The sequence below is a fragment of the Lepus europaeus genome, chromosome X (genome assembly GCF_033115175.1).
Source record: "Lepus europaeus isolate LE1 chromosome X, mLepTim1.pri, whole genome shotgun sequence".
Taxonomy (NCBI): Eukaryota; Metazoa; Chordata; class Mammalia; order Lagomorpha; family Leporidae; genus Lepus; species Lepus europaeus.
The window spans coordinates 38984749-39004329 of record NC_084850.1 but is presented as its reverse complement, the minus strand read 5'-3'; the positions used below and the strand labels follow the sequence as shown (position 1 = coordinate 39004329).

At 39.2% G+C, this 19581-nt stretch overlaps 1 protein-coding gene across 1 annotated transcript in view; it reads right to left on the bottom strand.

Annotated features, from left to right (window-relative positions):
- DIAPH2 (diaphanous related formin 2) overlaps positions 1-19581 on the bottom strand; it is a 985476-nt gene that overhangs the window by 39286 nt on the left and 926609 nt on the right. Inside the window, exon 29 of the mRNA XM_062183022.1 lies at positions 5130-5171. Within this exon, the coding sequence (XP_062039006.1) occupies positions 5130-5171 (42 nt within the window). The remainder of the gene's footprint in view (positions 1-5129; positions 5172-19581) is intronic.

Here is a 19581-nt window from a genome sequence, read left to right as displayed (position 1 = left end):
AGGCACAAAACTGAAGGATTAATCTGCCAAAAGCCCTAAAATGCATCTACTTTTACTGTCATCAGTCCTTCCAATTGGTACCCCCAGGTTGCTTTGTAATTCAATATGCCTTCTACATATTTAAAGAGCTTAATGTTTATCATTACTTCATTTTTTAAATTTTTATTTCCTACTCTAGGAAGCCTTATTAATTTTTATAATACTTCCTTTTCAGATTGTAAGATAAATAAAATAGATTTCTAGTCTTCTTAGATATGCCTCAATTGTATGAGCACTTATTATGAATTTAAAAAATCAATTAGCAGAATTCTAATTTTCCTGTGGACATTTCAACAGAAAATAATGAAGACAAGACTGTTACCATTCTGTTGCAGCTAATTTACTACGTGAAAGAAATATAATTCTAAGCTTTTTTTCTTTTCCCTATGCAAAGTTCATTTGCACAATCCAATTATACTTACTTTTGGGGGTTATCTTTGTGCATTTGTACCACAAAGTGGTGGGGCTGGTATAGGTAAGAATAACCTTGATGTTCCCTTCACCTACAGTCTAGGTGATCATGAATTGTTCAAATAGCGGCCTTAAAATCTAACTCAGCCTTAAATTCTGACCTGAACACTGTTTGCTTTTATCAGTTAAGATTGCTAGATAATGTGCCAAAGACTGTGTTATACGAAGCAGCATGAGAAAATGGGAAGAGTACTGAAAATCCGGAATCAAGAAGCTTTAGGCTCAAATTCTGGCTCAGCTTCACTCAAGCCAGGAAGCTAAGAGCAAGTCACTTAGCCTTTCTGACCCTTAGCCTCTTCACCTGTAAAATGAGGATAACCCTATCTTATTATATTCACATATTTCTTCTAAGGATCAAACAAGACACTGTAGAATTGAAGTAGTTTATAAAAATAGCTTACTAGGTAACTACAAAGGTTTACTATAATTGGCTTTGTTAATTGCAAAGCTTATCTAAAGATAGATCATTTTTCAAATAGATTAATTTCTACTATTGGCTCTCTTTTATAATATGAATATTTTATAATATTTTGGCTATATTCATAGTAAAAACACAAGTTTCCATGTCAGCTTAATAATGAGTACAGAGGAAGCAGTCTTGTTTGTATTTTACCATTTTCTTTTTAGTTCAGGTTCTTTAGCACAAGCCTCCCTGATGATGTTTAAAACCAAGATATCAAATGACACTGTCATGATCTGGAAATGTTTGCAAGTTCCAACGGGAAGTCTTAGCAAATGTCAGAGTACCTCTAAGGCAAGGCAGACCCTCAAGATGGATAATGATTCAAGAGGTTAATACAAAAGATACAGCAGGGTGCAGGGGAAAGTCCTGCTTGATGCTCAAAGGTCAAACAGCACAAGTTCAATGCTGAGTATAGCAAAAAGTCACTTAGCATTGTGATTAGTGATGCCAAACGGGTGCAGGGTAATTTAAGAGACATATAGCCAAAATGGATACTTTTATCCATCCTTCTTCCTTTCTGACAAGAAATTATGGAGAAAAGCCAACAACTGAAAATATATTCTAGGCAGCAGGCTTCTTCCTTTCCCCAACAAAGAGCTAGGTCTACCTTCCACTGCATTACTCAGCACTCCACATCATCTAACTCGACAATCTTCAATGTATTGTTTGCTCTCATCTTGGCTTTCCCAACTAGACTGTGTTAGATGAGCACAGGAATATATTCTGTTATCTTTCAATCCTTGCTACTTGGGATGGAATTTGATTCACAGGTGCTAAGTAATATATACTTGTTGAATACATAAAAAGTGGCTGGTTCAGAATTCTCACAGTTGCCTAGGGACTAGTGTTGATGTTTACTTTTGTTTAGCAAACCCCTTCCCCATAGATAATCTAAAATTAATAGTATAAGATTATACAGAGATTATTTAAAATGCTTAGGAGAACAGACTTTTCAAATCCCCTCAAGTACTTTATAAGCATCAATTTACATACAAACAATTGATATGCTAATTAAAATTTAGCCATAGTTGTTCATTAAGACTGGGTCCTTGTGGGCCTCTACTAGGCAATGGTTGGAATTACTGAATCTTGTTAACTCAGTTCCAGCTTCTTTATTCACTAGGAATAAATAAAAAGTCATTTTCTTAAAATTAGCATATAATTCAAATAATTTTCTCAAAACCAAAATGGCCTTCCCAAACTTGCAAGATGCTTTACTAACTACTATTTCATTTCATTTTATGATACAACTGAGGTACATGCATTGCTACTTTAAGGATTAAAAAACATCTACAAGGCTATTGGTAGAGACATTCTATTATATTTTCTTCTTTTTAAGATTTATTTATTTATTTGAAAGAGTTACACAGAGAGAGGAGAGGCAGAGAGAGAGAGATAGAGAGGTCTTCCATCCATTGGTTCACTCCCCAATTGGCTGCAATGGCCAGAGCTGCACCCATCCAAAGCCAGGAGTCAGGAGCTTCTTTCGGGTTTCCCACATGGGTGCAGGGGCCCAAGGACTTGGGCCATCTGCTACTGCTTTCCCAGGCCATAGCAGAGAGCTGGATGGGAAGTGGAGCATCCGGGTCTTGAACTGGCACCCATATGGGATGCCGGCGCTTCAGGCCAGGACGTTAACCCGCTGTGCCACAGCGCTGGCCCCTATATTTTCTATAGTTCCAAATGTTTGGCATGAAATAGAAGACCTTCTGCCATTTACCATCTGCTGTTCATTCTCTTTGATGTAGTCCCACCTCTATATTTTGCAACTCTCTATGACTAACCCTAGAGTCCAGGATATCAACTCCATATTTTTCTTAAGGGACACAAGATCTTTTCATGACACCACATTTTTGCACATATTATTACTTTTCTCTGGAATGTCCTTCACACGCTTACAATCATGAATTCAATCTGTGAACTCCAATATCAAACTCAAAAGACAGTTCTATAGTAAATCTTTCTTTTGTCACATAAGACAATGTTACTCATCATTTTCTCCATGTTCCTATAGCATTTTGTTGGGACACATATTAGAGTACTAATGATACTATATTATAATTATATATTTATGTCTACTCCAATTTGAAGTCTTTGAGTGCAAGGACTTCATATTATTCATCTTTTTATCCCCAGCATCTAGAATTGTATCTGGTACAAAGACAACATCTGTTATGGGTTGAATTGTATCCTCTACATAGGTATGTTGAATTCCTGACCCTCAGTACTTGTGAAGGTAGACTTATTTGGAATTAATGGTTTTTGTAGATGTAATCAAATTAAAATGAGGTCATACTAGATTGTGTTGGGCCTTAATTGTAATGGCAGGTATCTTTATTAGGGGAGAGAGATTTGGACATACAGAGACTCAGAACGTACACAGAGAGAAGAAGCCATGTGATGGCATAGGTAGACACTGGAGTGATACAGCTGCAAGTCAAGGCACCACAAGGATTTCTGGGAAGCAACAGAAAATAGGAAAGAGACATGGAATGGACTCTCCCTCACAGCCCCCAGAAGGAACTAACCCTGTTGATACTTTGATTTCAAACATTTAGCCTCCAGAATACATTTCTGTTATTTTGAGTCACCTAGTTTGTGGTAACATGTTATAGTAGCCCTAAGAAACGAATACAACCCCCAACACATTTTTATTGAATGCACAAATGGATGGCGAATGAATTAACAAGGGAGATCTTTTTACTCAGCAGAGGATCTACATTCACTCAGTTCTCCAAAGTGTCTAACCTATGTATGTTAGCTCCTCAGTCAGCATAATGGACAGTCCTGTTACAGGTGTTTAATTCCACAATAATTTAGGTTGGAGGGGAGAGGGCAATCATAAAACCCTTGGGTGACTGACTGCTTCTCTCTACCATAATTCTCACCACGGTTAGAATAGAGATCTCACAGGAACAATGGAAAGATTTGGATCATAAACTACCCACCAAATTTTTTCCCTAATATAGGATATTCCCTTTGAAGTATTGGGGGTAGTATTTTGTTCCAAAATGGACCTTGTGGCTCAGTGTTTGGTGCAGCAGTTAAGACACTGCTTGCAATGTTCACATCCCATATCATAAGAGTTCCTGGATCCAGGTCTTGGCAGCACTCCCAATTATAGCTTCTTGCTAAAGCACACACTGGAGGCAACAGGGGATAGCTTAGTTATTTGGGTTCCTGTTACCCATGTGGGACACCCAGATTGAGTTCCCAGCACCAGCCATTGTAAGCATTTGAGAAGTAAATTAGGAGATGAGAGATCTGTGTGTGTGTGTGTGTGTGTCTGCCTTCCAAATAAATTTTTAAAAATTAAAAGAAATGCTTGATACAGTACCTAAGATGCTGCTGGGGACAGCTGCATCCCATATCAGAGTACCTAGGTTCAAGTCCTGCCTCTACTTTCCATTGCATCTTCATACTAATGTGCACCCGAGTTGGCAGTAGTGATAGCTCAGTAGTTGAGGCTCTACCACTCATACAAGAGGCCTGAATGGAGTTCCCAGCCCCGTGCTACAGCCTGGCCCTCTTATCCTAGCTGTTGTCAAGATTTGCAGAGTGAGCTAGCAGATGGAAGATTTCTGTCTGTCTGTCTCTGACTCTCAGCCTTTCAAGTAAGTAAAAATAAATTAAAATTGACCATATGACGCGGGAGCCCTCATGTGAACGTTCCCCAATCTGTGGCGGAATGGTAAAGTAACTGAGATAGTTGCTATTGCGGCTCTTGTAGATAAGATCTGTTTCCTGGTAACTTTACGACAAAGGCACAGTAAGGAATACAGCGGAGCCATATTTAAAACTGGGGAAGCTGTTGCTTCTCTAGTCATTTCATTAACATGGCCTTTGCTAAACAAACCTAACCATCCCCAACACTCATATAAAAACCTATTGTTTATGAAAGGCTTACCACATACTCTTATTTAAAATCAATATAAAATCATCTTTTATTCATTTTTACTGAAAAAACCTCCTTTTCTACCATACTGTCTTTTATTTCCTATCCTGACATTGATTTCTGAGTTTATTATAGGATGTCATTTTCTTCATCTCTGTTTCTAATTTTGTTAATAAGGGTTTCTCCCACTCACCCTATTTATAACTATAGTCCATCATATTCATTATAATGATATCTCTGTACAAGGATTTCAACTCTCACCTTTGCAGCTAGCTCTTCCTTCTTATTTCCCTCACTTAAAAACTGTAGAGAAATAAGACACAAAATTGAAGGTAATAGAAAATTGCACTGCTTATAAGTTTGTCTTATAACTTCTTTCCTGAATAATGCAGATCTGGTTTGCAGGCAATGGCATGCAACTATTTCTTTGTGGGCACTAAAGTTAACATTATCATGAAACAATAGAACTCAATGAAACCCATATTCTTCCTCTCTTCCAGCGATGGGTTTAAGTCAAAACAGACATAGATTTAAACCCACAAAGAAGGGCCAGCACTGTAGTGCAGTAGAGTAAGCTGCTGCTTGCAACACCAGCATCCCATATTGGGGTGCTGGTTTGAGTCCCAGCTGCTCCACTACTGATCTGGCTTCCTGCTAATGCACCTGGAATGCAGCAGAAGATGGCCCAAGTGCTTAGGTCTTTACCACCCATACAAGAGACAAGGATGGAGTTTCTGGCTCCTGGCTTTGGTATTGCCCACATTTGGTTGTTGTGGGCATTGGGGAATAAACCAGCAGATGGAAAGATCTGTTTCTGTCTCTCCTTCTCTCTCTGTCATTCTGCCTTTCAAATAAATAAATAGTAAAAAAAAATGATTTAAACTCAGAAAGAGACATACATTAATGATGCAGACACTAGAAACACAGATTGTGAAGCACCAAAGAAATACACACCAAATGTCCCAGCAGTCTGTTTTTTAAAAACTGCTTCAGGAAGAGCTGGGCTGAAACCAATTTATAATATTCTGTTTACTGAGAAACCCAACATTAATGTTGAGAGACCTACAGCTGCCTTATTGGCAGCACTCTGTTAGGTTCATAGCAGCTTTTGTTCTGGAAGACCTGTGTGGAACAGACTAGTTTGTGAGCCACTGTTGAGATATTAAACATTATTGGTTTTATTTATGTAGTGCATGCTTAGAATAAGTACTATCACTTACTTGTGCCAGGAACTAATCTAAGCACATTACAAATATAAATTCCCTTCATCTTCATAACCCCAGGAAAGATACACTCTCATTATCTCCTCTTTATAGATGAGGAAAATGAAGTACAGAGATGTCAAATAACCTGCTCAAGTCATGCAACTGTTCTCTGCAGTCCATGTATTAACCACTAAACCTGCTTCTCAGTGATTTCTTGAAGCTTCTACACTAATGTGGTTCTACAACAGGGAAGATACTTAGACCTTCTAAGTTTCTTGGATTATGGGTTACTTTCAGGATCTCATCAAACCTTCATGATTTATTCAGTGTCTAAGGTATGAAAAAACTTACAGAAAACACTGCTGAATTATTTGTAGGTGGAAAGGATACAGTTTGCATCCTATGAGAGCCTGACAATGAATTAGCATAAGGTCTTATACACATTTATATGCATCAAGAGACTGCTCAAGTATGAAGAGGAGAAGGAAGAGATTTGGATTTCTACCCAACAATACTCCATAGATTAGAAGTAGTATCTGTGAAGCAATCAGTAGACATGCTACTACAAATCCCATATTTTGCTTACAGAAAAATGCAGCATTGGAAATTGGTTTCTCTAGCTGACCAGGTCTCTCCTATTTTGTCAACCAGGAAAGCAGGACTGGACATTAACTGAACTACACACACTAGTAGTATAACAAAGGGAGGCTAGAGAATATGAAAATTAATGTAAATACATATACATATGACATCTCTGAATATGCATATGTATTTATATATAAAATATGAGGGTACTTCAAAAAGTTAATTTATTTGGGTATACAACATTTTGAAATTCATGTACCTTTTTTCCTAATAGCAGGCTCCATGAACTTTCTCAAGACTCTTTTATGCAAGGATTTTGAAACTTTTTGCACCAAAATAAATTTTTTTTTTGACAGGTGGAGTGGATAGTGAGAGAGAGACAGAGAGAAAGGTCTTCCTTTCCCGTTGGTTCACCCTCCAATGGCCACTGCGGCCAGCGCATCTCGCTGATTCGAAGCCAGGAGCCAGGTGCTTCTCCTGGTCTCCCATGCGGGTGCAGGGCCCAAGGACTTGGGCCATCCTCCACTGCCTTCCCGGGCCATAGCAGAGAGCTGGCCTGGAAGAGGGGCAACCGGGATAGAATCCGGTGCCCCAACCGGGACTAGAACCCGGTGTGCTGGCGCCGCAAGGTGGAGGATTAACCTGTTAAGCCATGGCACCGGCCGGCACCAAAATAAATTTATCTTTTAATTCCATTTCCAGGGGTGCTGACACTATGGCGTAGCAGATAAAGCTGCCGCCTGCAGTGCTGGCATCCCATATGGGTGCTGGTTCGAGTCCTGACTGCTCCACTTCTGATCCCGCTCTCAGCTATGGCCTGGGAAAGCAGGGGAAGATGGCCCAAGTCCTTGGGCCCCTGCATCTGCATGGGAGACCCGGAAGAAGTTCCTGGCTCCTGGCTTCGGATCGGTGCAGCTCCGGCTGTTGCAGCCAACTGGTGAGTGAACCAGCAGATGGAAGACCTCTCTCTGTGTCTCTCCTCTCTGACTTTTAAATAAATAAATAAATCTTTAAAAAATTCCATTTCCATGAACTTTTGGAGGTACTGTCATATAAGGCATATATACACATAAACTAATATATCTAGAAATTATTGAAAATTTACTATATACTAAGCAATGTGTTGAGTGCTTCACAGTGATTATTTATTAATTATCACATAAGTCTGTAATACTAAGAGGCTTCAAAAACTTCCTGGAAAAATGGAATTAAAAATTAATGTGTATTTGCTATTAACTTTTTGAAGCTTCCTCATACAGATATTGCTATTAATCCCATTTTACAGAGAAGAAAATTAAGGCACAACGAAATTTAGAAAGTGGGAAGACTTGAAATACAAACTGTAGTTGTCTGACACCAGTCTTATAACCTATTACATATCATATGAGTTGAACTTTATGCTTTCTCATACTTTCTTAAAGTCTATCTTCATAATTTCCAAGTATATATATTTTTATTTATTTGAAAGATTACACAGAGAGAGGAGAGGCAGAGAGAGAGAGAGAAAGAGTCTTCCATCTGCTGGTTCACTCCCCAATTGGCTGCAACAGCCAGAACTGCCCGATCCAAAGCCAGGAGCCAGGAGCTTCCTCCGGGTCCCCCACATGGGACTTGGGTCATTCTCTACTGCTTTCCCAGGCCATAGCAGAGAGCTGGATCAGAAGTGGAGCAGCACGGACTCTAAGCAGCGCCCACATGGGATTCCGGCACTGCAGGTGGCGTCTACCTGCTACACTACAGCGCCACCCTCAAGTATATATATATATATATATATATATATATATATATATATATATATATATTTAATGGAAGGACCTACTCATTAGATGAAGTCTTTTAAAGTCAACCAGAGGATGGAATCAAGAGTTCGGTGAAATGTCAAAAGCTTCAATTTTGTGATTCAGTGCTGGGCCATACTGGACTTGAGTACTTTCCCTTTTAGCTTTTCTATTTGAGGTTTAACCAACTGCTGCATATATAAAACCATTGTAAAATGTTCATTGTGTTTTTAATTAAGATAGTCTTAGATGTTAAAGGCATTAAAACTTATGATTGCTATATCAAAACAAAAAACATTATCAACACAAAGTATGGTAAAATGCCTGCTTTTTTGTTTTCTAAGATTTATTTATTTATTTCAAAGACAGAGCTACAAAGAGAGAGGAGAGACAGAAAGAGAGGTCTTCCATCTGCTGGTTCACTACCCAAGTGGCTGGAACAGCCGAGACTGAGTCAGGCTAAACCCAGAAGCTAGGAGTTTCTTTCAGGTTTCCTATGTGGGTACAGGGGCCCAAGCACTTGGGCCATCTTCTGCTTTCCCAGGAGCATTAACATGGAGCTGAATCAGAGGTGGAGCAGCAGAGACACGAACTGGCACCTATATGGGATGCCAGCACTGCAGGCTTAGGCTTTAACCTGCTGAGCCACAGCACTGGCCCCAAAATGTCTGCTTTATTGGCCGATCTGTGATACGTGAATGACATCCAATTCTCTGTTATGCTTAATGAGGAAAAATCAAATGCTATGAAAATGTTGTGAATATTTAATTATCATAATTAGGATGTGTTTTGAAGCAAAATGTTTCATATTCTTGGCACTGTGATAAGCTGATGTATGTGTAAGACAAATTATAAAATCAGTTTAAAATGCACTCTGTGAAGAACAGAATAACATAAACCATTATTCCTTATTAAAAAATATATGTATAGAGTTATGGCTGAATTGTGTGCTCCCAAATTCATATGTTGAGGCCCTAACCCCAGTACCTCATAATGTGACTGCATTTAGAAACTGGGCCTCTAAAGTAGCAAGTAAGTTAAAATGAGGTCATTGAGGGTGGGCCTTAATCCAATCTGACCGGTGTCCTTGTAAAACAAAATTAGGAAACAGACATACAGAGGTACGACCATGTAAGGACACAGCAAGAAAGCTATCATATGCAAGAGAAACTGACCCAGCTTGACCTTAGATCTGTAGCCTCCAAAATTCTGAGGAAATAAATTTCTGTTGTTTAAGCCACCTACTCTGGGTTTTTGCTTTGACAGCCCTAGCGAAGTAATCCACTTACTAGTGATTAAGAAGGAATTCAAAACCTTGAAAATCCTCTAACTTTTATAAGTTCCTTTCCTTTTGGCTTGTTTACATAGGTGCATATCTATTGCTTTTCCATATACAGTTGATCTATTATTTAAAACAAACTCTAGCCATTATGAGATTTTTCTTTTGGGTTTATCCTATAGGAAAGAAGTCGTATATACTCAAGAAGAAAAGAGTAGTGAGTGAAGAGTGAGATGGATTAAAAAATCCAACTCCTCAGAGTAGGTATTCTCAAATGTATTCTTGTATGATATGAGTCCATCCATTTGGATGTCCTGTATTTAATTTAAGCTGTATTAATTGCTTATCCCATTTATTAATTTATCTGTTTGTGTCCAATGTTTACTTCCTGACTTTTCATATTCTTTTCCCTAAATGGGCACAAATAATTTAGTAGAGTTAAGACATCTAGTTGTTTTTTTTTTTTCATTTCTCTAGAATATGGTACATATTAGGAGCTCAATAAATGAATGTAATTTTCCCCCTTAAATGTCTTCATAAATTACTATACTCAAAATCATTGTGTTTACAACTTGTAAGGTAATGCAGGGATCATCTAGTTTAAGAACCTCATTTTATGCATAAGGAGACTATTTAGGCCTACAGAGCTTTAGGGATCAAAGTCACATGGTTGTAGACTAAATTTCATCTGCCGACTCTAAGTCTGTGCTGTTTTGATGATCTGTGATTGCTAGCTGAGTCAGTGCAAGCAAATCAGACATGGTTCATGCTCAACTATGGAACATTTCACTAATTTTCTACACTCCATGATATAATTTATTAGAGAATGGTGAGAAAGTAACAAGAGATTTTTAACAAGTCTTGGTAATAAAGTTGTATGTGAAAATGACAGTAGAGTAGAAGACTTCATGATTTGCAGATATCCATCGTCGAATATCTAGGTAAGGTCTTCTAAAATTAGTCATCATATTAAACAGAGTATGGAGGAAAAAAAGAAAGCCAACAATGATATGCTTATTTTACTAAATAATAACAGTGCAAATTTCAGTTTCAAAATTCATTCAGACAATAACCAGGAAGTGTTACTGGTACTGTTTATCATCAATTTTAGCTAAGCCAAACCTGAAGTCATGTTGGGCTGCCTAGGTTGACGTCACCAGAAAAGACTGCAGTCATTGGCCTTCCACCTATTTTTCTGTACTTCTCTTCTGCCTCTTAGTGGAGGGCCATCATGCTACACATAATTCTCTAGTGTAGGGGTCCAAACAGGCGCTCTCGCTATTCTTCCATTTGTCTGCCTCTTCAATAAAATGTTCTGCTCCCTCATAATCCAGATAGTAACCAGAGTGGAGTAGTTAAAGTGCAGTTGTGAAATATTGATGGCATTAGCTACTATCATTGTATTTTACAGGAAAATCTTGTTTCATTGCAGCCTGAGAGAGAGAGAGAGAGAGAGAGAGAGAAGGACTGACCTATCACTGGTTCACTCCCTGATTGCCTACAATACCTGGGGCAGGACGAGGCAAAAGCTAGGAGCAGGATCTCAATCTAGCTCTTTTGTGTGGGTGGCAGGGACTCAAGTATTTGGACCATCACCTTCTGCCTCCCAGTGTGCATATTAGCAGGTAGCTGGATTTCGGAGTAGAGGTGGGGCTCTGTCCCAAGCAGTGTCTTAAATTGCTCTGGTAAACACATGCCAGTAGTAGAGGATATTTGACAGGCAGAGAGATCTTTCTAATATTCTTTGCTGATCCCTCCTCAGAAGATAGGTTCTTAAGAGTGTCCCATGACATTTTAGATGTCCTTCCTAGACTTTTGAACTCAGAGTTCAGTGTCTTTATCATGTGCACAGCCAAAGACGGTCATGAGGCAGAATATAAAAAGGGAAAGTACTTGACAAAGTAGCTAAATGATCTCACTCTCAGAGCTCATGGGAGAAATGTTGCTCAACTCAGAATGAACAAGCAATTGTGTGAAGTCTCTATATGAAATACAGAGTGTTCCTAAATTACTACATCATACATATTTTGTAGAATAATTATTCTTTCTTAGAGGAAATGAAAGTATGTCCTCACTCAAACTATATGTATGTTATATTTATGTTAAGTATATGTATGTTATATATATAGATGTTATATATACTTTAGCCTAAAACAAATTTTTTAGCAGTACAGGCAAATTACATTGTAGAATGTGGTTTTGCTTAATGTTATTAGTTTCATGGTGCGCATTTTTGGCAGGGGACCTATTCTAGATTAAAGGAGAGGAAAGAGACAAGGTGACTAAATACAATATAGTGTCTGAACATTTTTCTTTTGCTATAAAGGATGTTAGTGAGAAAACTGGTAAAATTTAAGTAAAGTCTATACACAAGACAGTATTTCATCAATGTGATTTTACTGATGCTGATAAATTTAATGTTATGTAAGAGAATGATCTTAATTTGGAGAAACACAGTAGCCCCATTTTCTTTGTAGTTTCACTTTTCTCAGTTTCAGTGACCCACAGTCAACTGTAGCATGAAAATATTAAATGGAAGATTCCAGAGAAAAATTCCTAAGTTTTAAATTGTACACTTTTCTGAGCAGTGTGATGGGATCTTGCCTTCCTGCTCTACCCCACCCACGATGTGAAAAGGGACATGAACCTTCCCTTTTTCCAATATATCCATAACTTATATGCTACTCACCTATTATTCATTTAGTAGCCATCTTGGTTATTAGAATGACTACCGCAGTATCTAAGTGCTGTACTATGCCACAGTACCTAGATCTTTCACCTCACTTCATGTCATCACACAGTGTATCATATTACTGTAAGAAGTGTGACTATAGTACAATAAGGTATTTTGAGAGGGACCATAGTCGCATAACTTTTATTAGTTTATTGATATAATACTTCTATTTTATTATTAGCTATTGTTATTAACTTCTTACTATGCCTAATTTATAAATGAAACTTTATTATACATTTGTATGTATAGGTAAAAATAAAGTATATCCAGGGTTCAGAACTGTCCATAGTTTCAGGTATCTGTTCACTGGAGTTCTTGGAACATATCCCCCTTAGACAAGGGGTGACTACTATATGCAAATACTTAGGGGTAAAGGGAGTTATGTTGCAATTTACTCTTAAACATGAAGAAAAAAATAATTCAGATGTGTGTGTAGAAAGAAAGAATGATAAAGGGAATGTAATAAATTACTAATATTTGGGTATCTGGGTGAAGGGAATATAAAATTCTGGATTATTTTTTAACTTTGTAGATTTACATTTTTCAAAATAAAATATATTTTAAAAGCCATAGATTGTTTTGAATATGCTAATGCACATGTTAGCTTATTCCAAAATTTACACATATACTTAAGCAAGATCAAAAGTTTTAACCTCAAATTTTAATTTCTCTAAGGTCTACTTCACAGTAAGTTAAACTCAAATAATGAAGCCATTTAAAAAGTCAGTCTATCTCCAATTCTTATCACAGTAAGGTAAATAACAGTAAACAGATTGAATAAAAAGACAAAAATCACCACATCAAATAAATTAAAAGTATTTTAAAATTTAATTCTTTTTCTATTAAAATTCAGGTATTTTGTTAGCAGTTAGGGAAATCTCTACTCATCATTTTGTAAATGGGCAGGTTCTTGATAAGGGCTTTCATGTACAAATCACTCAGTGAAATCCTGAAACACATTCCCTTTTAAAAATAACAAATATGAATTTATTTCAGTGGCAGGCAAACTCACACTTTGTTAGGCCATGTCTCCAGCTCTTACTGTAGCTAGAAAAAACTTTCCTGGCTGGTGCTGTGGCGAAGCCACACCTACACTGCCACCACCTACACTGCCAGTTCAAATCCCATATGGGTGCTGGTTCAAATCCCGGCTGCTCCACTTCCCATCCAGCTCTCTGCTATGCCTGGGAAAACAGTAGAAGATGGCCCAAGCCCTTGGGCCCCTGCACCTGCGTGGGAGACCCGGAATAAGCTCCTGGCTCCTGGCTTCGTATAGGTGCAGCTCTGGCTGTTGCGGCCAATTGAGGAGCTAACCAGCAGATGGAAGACCTCTCTCTCTACCTTTGTAATTCTGACTTTCAAATAAATAAATAAATCTTAAAAAAAGAAAAGAAAAAAGAAAAAAACTTTCAAAATCAACTTAAAGAATTAGAGTAATCTTGGTCAATTAATTAAATCAATCCATATTCCAGAAGACCAAGCAATATTTAGAATTTCTACAAGTAATATTTCTTTATATATATATACATATATATATATATATATATATATATATATAAAGTAATTTGAAAGGGAGAGACAGAGAGAGGGAAGGAGGGGGGGGGAGAGAGAGAGAGAGAGAGAGATCTTACATCTACTGACTCATTCCCCAAATGCTTGTAGCAGCTAGGGCTGAGCCAAGCCAAAGCTAGGAGGTGGGAACTTAATCCAAGTCTCCCATGTGGGTAGAAGCGATCCAACCACTTGAGCTATCACCTATTGCAACCCAGGGTACACATTATCACGAAGTTGTAATCAGGAGAGAGCTGGGACATGAACCTAGGCACTCCGTTATGGGATGAAGGCATCCCAAGCAGAGTCTTAACCACTATGCCAAATGCATGATATGATAATTTTTCTTTTAAGGTATCATCTTGTACAGAGAATACAAGAAAAATTATTCATAGCACATGTACAAAACCATTCACAAAAAAATAAGCAAACTATTACCCTTTGCTTTAAAGGCAATATGTGAACTTTGGCTAGAAGTGGAATTGGGTAAGTATTTAATCCCCAGTGCCTACATCATTGTACATTCAATTAAATTAGATTAGAAAACTAGGCCAGGTCACAGAGTGCTGGTGCCTTCTCATGACTAAGAAAAGCAACACGGCTCATAGAACCCTCCTGACATGCCCCTCTTTCTAACCAGAGGCCATACTCATTCTTTAGAGCATATTCAGAGTAGGTACAAAACAAGAATGCACAACAAAGGGTCTCAGAGGAGTCATGGAGAGTGAGTCATAATATTTGGGGAAGGCTGTACGGCCACGTCCTGAGGAGAGAAGAGAACAAATTCTACACACTGAAAATGATTGTAGGGAGTAGGCGTGGAGCACAGTGCTTACAACATTGGCATTCCATATTGGAGTACATGGGTTCAAGTCTGGTCTCTGCTTCTAAATTCTATCTTCCTGCTAACACGCACCTTGGGAGACAACAGGTGATAGTTCAAATATCTGAATCCCTGTCACCTATATGGGAGACCTAGATTGGGTTCTGGGCTCCTGGCTTCATCCTGGCCTGGCCCAAGCTTTTGGGGGCATGTGGCAACTGAACCACCAGATGGAAGATCTCTGTTTCTCTGTCTCTGAAATAAATGGTTTTTTTTAAAGATTTACTTTTGCTTATTTGAAAGGCATAGTTAGAGAGAGAAAGAGAGAGAGAGAGAGAGAGAGAGAGAGAGAGAGAGATCTCCCATCTGCTGGTTCACTCCCCAAATGGTTGCACTGGGCCAAGCTGAAGGCAGGAGCCAGGAGATTCTTCTGGTCTCCTACATAGGTTCAGGAGCTCAAGGAAGGACTTGGGCCATCTTTCAAGCAAAGAACTGGATCAGAAGTGGAGAAGCCAGGACTCCAACTGGTGCTCATATGGGATGCCAGTGTCACAGGCAGTGGCTTTATTAGCTATGCCACAATCTGGGACCCCAAATAAAATTTTAAAAACAGGAAACATGACTTTAGAGGTAGGTGCTTGGTCTAGCAGTTAAGATGCTGGACCACATCCCACGTTGGAGTGCTTGTGTTTGATATTTATCTTGGGCTTCTGACTCCAGCTTCCTCCAAATGCAGACATTGAGAAGCAGGGGAAATGGCTCAAGTAATTGAGTTCTTGGGAGACTGGGATTGAGTTCCAAGCTCCTGCCTTCAGCCTGGCTCATTCTGGCTGCTATAGGTGTTTACGGAATAAACTGGAAGATGGGCTGTCTCTGTCTCTTAAATTAAACACACACACACACACACACCTTAAAATTGTATACCCACCAGAAGTTTAAAATTGGGTACCTACCAAAGGTTTTGTGTCTGTGTCTGTGTCTGTGTGTATGTGTGTGTGTGTGTGTGTGTGTGTGTGAGAGAGAGAGAGAGAGAGAGAGAGAGAGAGAAAGGTATGTGTGTGTGTGTGGGGGGAATAATGAATGAATAAATGAATGCCTGGGGAGTTTCAATTGCACAAAGTATGCGGGCATCCTCAGATTTGTTTGTTTTCCTTCTAGAAATGAGTTGTTTCTGTTATTGAGTATTAGAGAATGGGTTTGAATTTGGACCATTCCCAGTAACTACCTAAGCATTCCCATCAGCACTGTTTAGCCAAGGGCAGTTTATAAGAGTTGATGTTAATTTCATTACAACTTAGTTCTAACAGGCTAGTTATTCACAGAGGGTAAATACAGATAAGATTCAGAAATAGGGAAATGACGTGGAGCAACACAAAGACTAAAGGACTCAGAATGAGGCAGATCTGGAGACAACCCCTAAGTCTATCATTTGCCACCCACATGACCTTATGCAACTTAATTTCCTTGGGCCTCTATTTCAACTGTAAAATGGGGATAATGATACTTAGCCTGCAAAAATTTTTTGAGGCCTAGATGAGTTAAGAGCATTCACCCAACATTGGCACATAAAAAATCTTTGTCTGGGAGGAAAGGTTGGAATGCTGTAACATGAAACAAGGTATGGAACATGGAAGCACTTTCAAATGGGGACTCTCTGGCTAGACTGACTTCAGAAAGCAAGGGTAACAAGCATCCAAACTGAAGGCTGATTTTAAACAGAAGCTTGGGTAGAAATCTAAATAGTACTTACAGTCTCGTGATTGGTGGAAATAAGATACAGAGATGGCTATAGACCAAAGAAGAATTAAGGTGCAATGGGAGAGGAATGGTAGCCCTGAAAGTGGGGTGAGCATGTGGGAGTACTGTGTATATATGTAGGAAAAGTCTCCAGGAGAGAATTTGTGTTTGAGCCTTGAAGAGTGGGTAGGGTGAAAATGATGAAGTAAGCCATAGAGGTAGGAAAGGGGGGAGGGACTGTCAGAGAAAAGGGCGTCATTCATTTGCAGTGGAGTATAGGATAGAGGAGAGGAGTACTAGGAACTATAGAAAAAAAAAAAAGACCTGTTAAGGTCAAATCATAGAAGGCCTTGATGAGTTGTTTTTAGTCTCATGTTTTTGTCTCACCAATTTGATTGTTAGTGACCTCTGGTGCAGAGACTGTTTACTTACGTCTTTGCTATCCCCATAGCAACCTAGTATACTATGCTTGGGCACCCAACAGGTCTGCAATAAAAACTCAGAGGGTAAGCCGGCGCCGTGGCTCAACAGGCTAATCCTCCGCCTTGCGGCGCCGGCACACCGGGTTCTAGTCCCGGTCGGGGCACCGATCCTGTCCCGGTTGCCCCTCTTCCAGGCCAGCTCTCTGCTGTGGCCAGGGAGTGCAGTGGAGGATGGCCCAAGTGTTTGGGCTCTGCACCCCATGGGAGACCAGGAGAAGCACCTGGCTCCTGCCATCGGAACAGCGCGGTGCGCTGGCCGCAGCGCGCTACCGCGGCGGCCATTGGAGGGTGAACCAACGGCAAAAGGAAGACCTTTCTCTCTGTCTCTCTCTCACTGTCCACTCTGCCTGTCAAAAAAAAAAAAAAAAAAAAAAAAAAAAAAAAAAAAAACAACTCAGAGGGCTGAATGCATTGCAAAATTATTCTACAATGGAGTTTTAAAAAGTTTTTATGTTTTCTTAAGCTTTCTTAAACCTCCTTTAAAAATAGACTTTAAATTGCCTTCCTAAGATGAAAACGTGAATAGATTGTTAACCTAATAATCCAGACAGTTTTAAGAGTCTCACCTAAAAGAATAACACTGCTAAAGCTCAGGTAGTGTGTGCAGCCTGGTGCCCCTTGAACCAAAACTGTTAAAATGTCTTGTGGTACATTTTATAAGAAAACTGATTCCTAGTCTGTAAAAACGACATGGCCTAAGTGATTTTTACATGGGATTTTAGCTTTCAGATAGCCTCCATAGAGAAATAACATCAAAACTAAAATAGGCGCAGAAAAATGAAGATGCAGCAACACTGCCTTGAACATTTGTTTATTTCTGATCTCCTCTCTCTTTGGACGAACACTGCAACAAACTAAAGAGAAGCTGCTAATAATCCATTTACAAACCTCATTTAGTTGATGGTGTGACAATTGGATCAGTTTGATTTGAGACATACTGTATAATAGCTGACGTATCACATAAAATAGTATGCATTCAAATATGTGCATTATTGATTTAATATTCAACTAGCTTTCACTTACTGGGAAGAGGGTATGTTTTATATGCATGGAACACAATATAAATAAGCCTTACCAGTTTCCCCTTCCCTCGCAGCTACAATTTCATGTGATACAATTTGTATCTCTGTGAGTTTAATAGGAAAGGGTACTTCTTGTGTTTTTGATGAATATATTTAATGTGAAGTAATCTTTTTCATATCAAGGTCAATAATTCACTTATAAAAGAAAGTTCAACAATTATTACAGTAAAGCAGCAAAGAATGAATTTACATTTAAGGTTACTGACAGATCTGAGAGTGACAGATAAATCACAGTGCCTGACACTAACAGGCACTCAATGTCTATCAAATGAATAAAATATAAATATTTTTCATTACTATTAGGTTTTAAGAAATTCAAAAATAAAATATGTTGAGACATTTAAAAACCTGTTAAACAGAGGCTCTACTAGGAATACTATAAAATGATGGCTACTAAAAACGATTCCACCTAAGAATACAGTTGATTTTTCCATGTTTTTTTCATATTCTTTTACATTCTATGACAGATTAAATATGGAAGCAGCGTCTCCCATCCAAAGGTAGAATTTATCTTGCTACTCCTTTAATCTGGGCTGGCCTTGTGGCCTGCTTTGATGGATGGAATGCCGCACAATTGGTGCTGTGCAACTTCTGATCTAGGCCTCAAGAGACTGTATAGTTGCTGTTCCTGATCTCTTGGAATACTGCATTTGCCATGGAAGAAGTCTGAACTTTCTTCTGGAGAGGCCATGGGATTTGAAGTGCTGGGCTGCCAGTGCCAACTAACAAGCAGATATGTGGGTGATCGTACCCTAGACTCCCAGGGCCCAACAGAACCTCACAATAACTGTACTTGCATGAATGATCTCGGGTGTGACTAGCAGTGGAAACCTCCTGCCTGAGGCCAGCCCAAATTCCAGACTTGTGAACAATCATTTTAAGCCTTGAAATTTTGGGTGGTTTGTTATACAACACTAAATAACAGATATAATTTCTAATACTAATACTCTTTCTTGAGCCTTCATCTTGGGTGTTAGCCTATTTGCTCTGGATTTCTTGGCTTTTAAAAATATCCCTCCCCTAGGCCGGCGCCGTGGCTCACTAGGCTAATCCTCCGCCTTGCGGCTCCGGCACACGGGGTTCTAGTCCCGGTCGGGGCGCCGGTTCTGTCCCGGCTGCCCCTCTTCCAGGCCAGCTCTCTGCTGTGGCCAGGGAGTGCAGTGGAGGATGGCCCAAGTGCTTGGGCCCTGCACCCCCATGGGAGACCAGGATAGGTACCTGGCTCCTGCCTTCGGATCAGCGCGGTGCGCCAGCCGCGGCGGCCATTGGAGGGTGAACCAACGGCAAAGGAAGACCTTTCTCTCTGTCTCTCTCTCTCACTGTCCACTCTGCCTGTCAAGAAATTAAAAAAAAAAAAATCCCTTCCCCTTATTGTCTTGGTTGTTTTTGCTACTGGGTTTAGCATATATGTTTAAGATCAATAGAAGCAGTCTTGCATTCTAGGATACAGAATAATA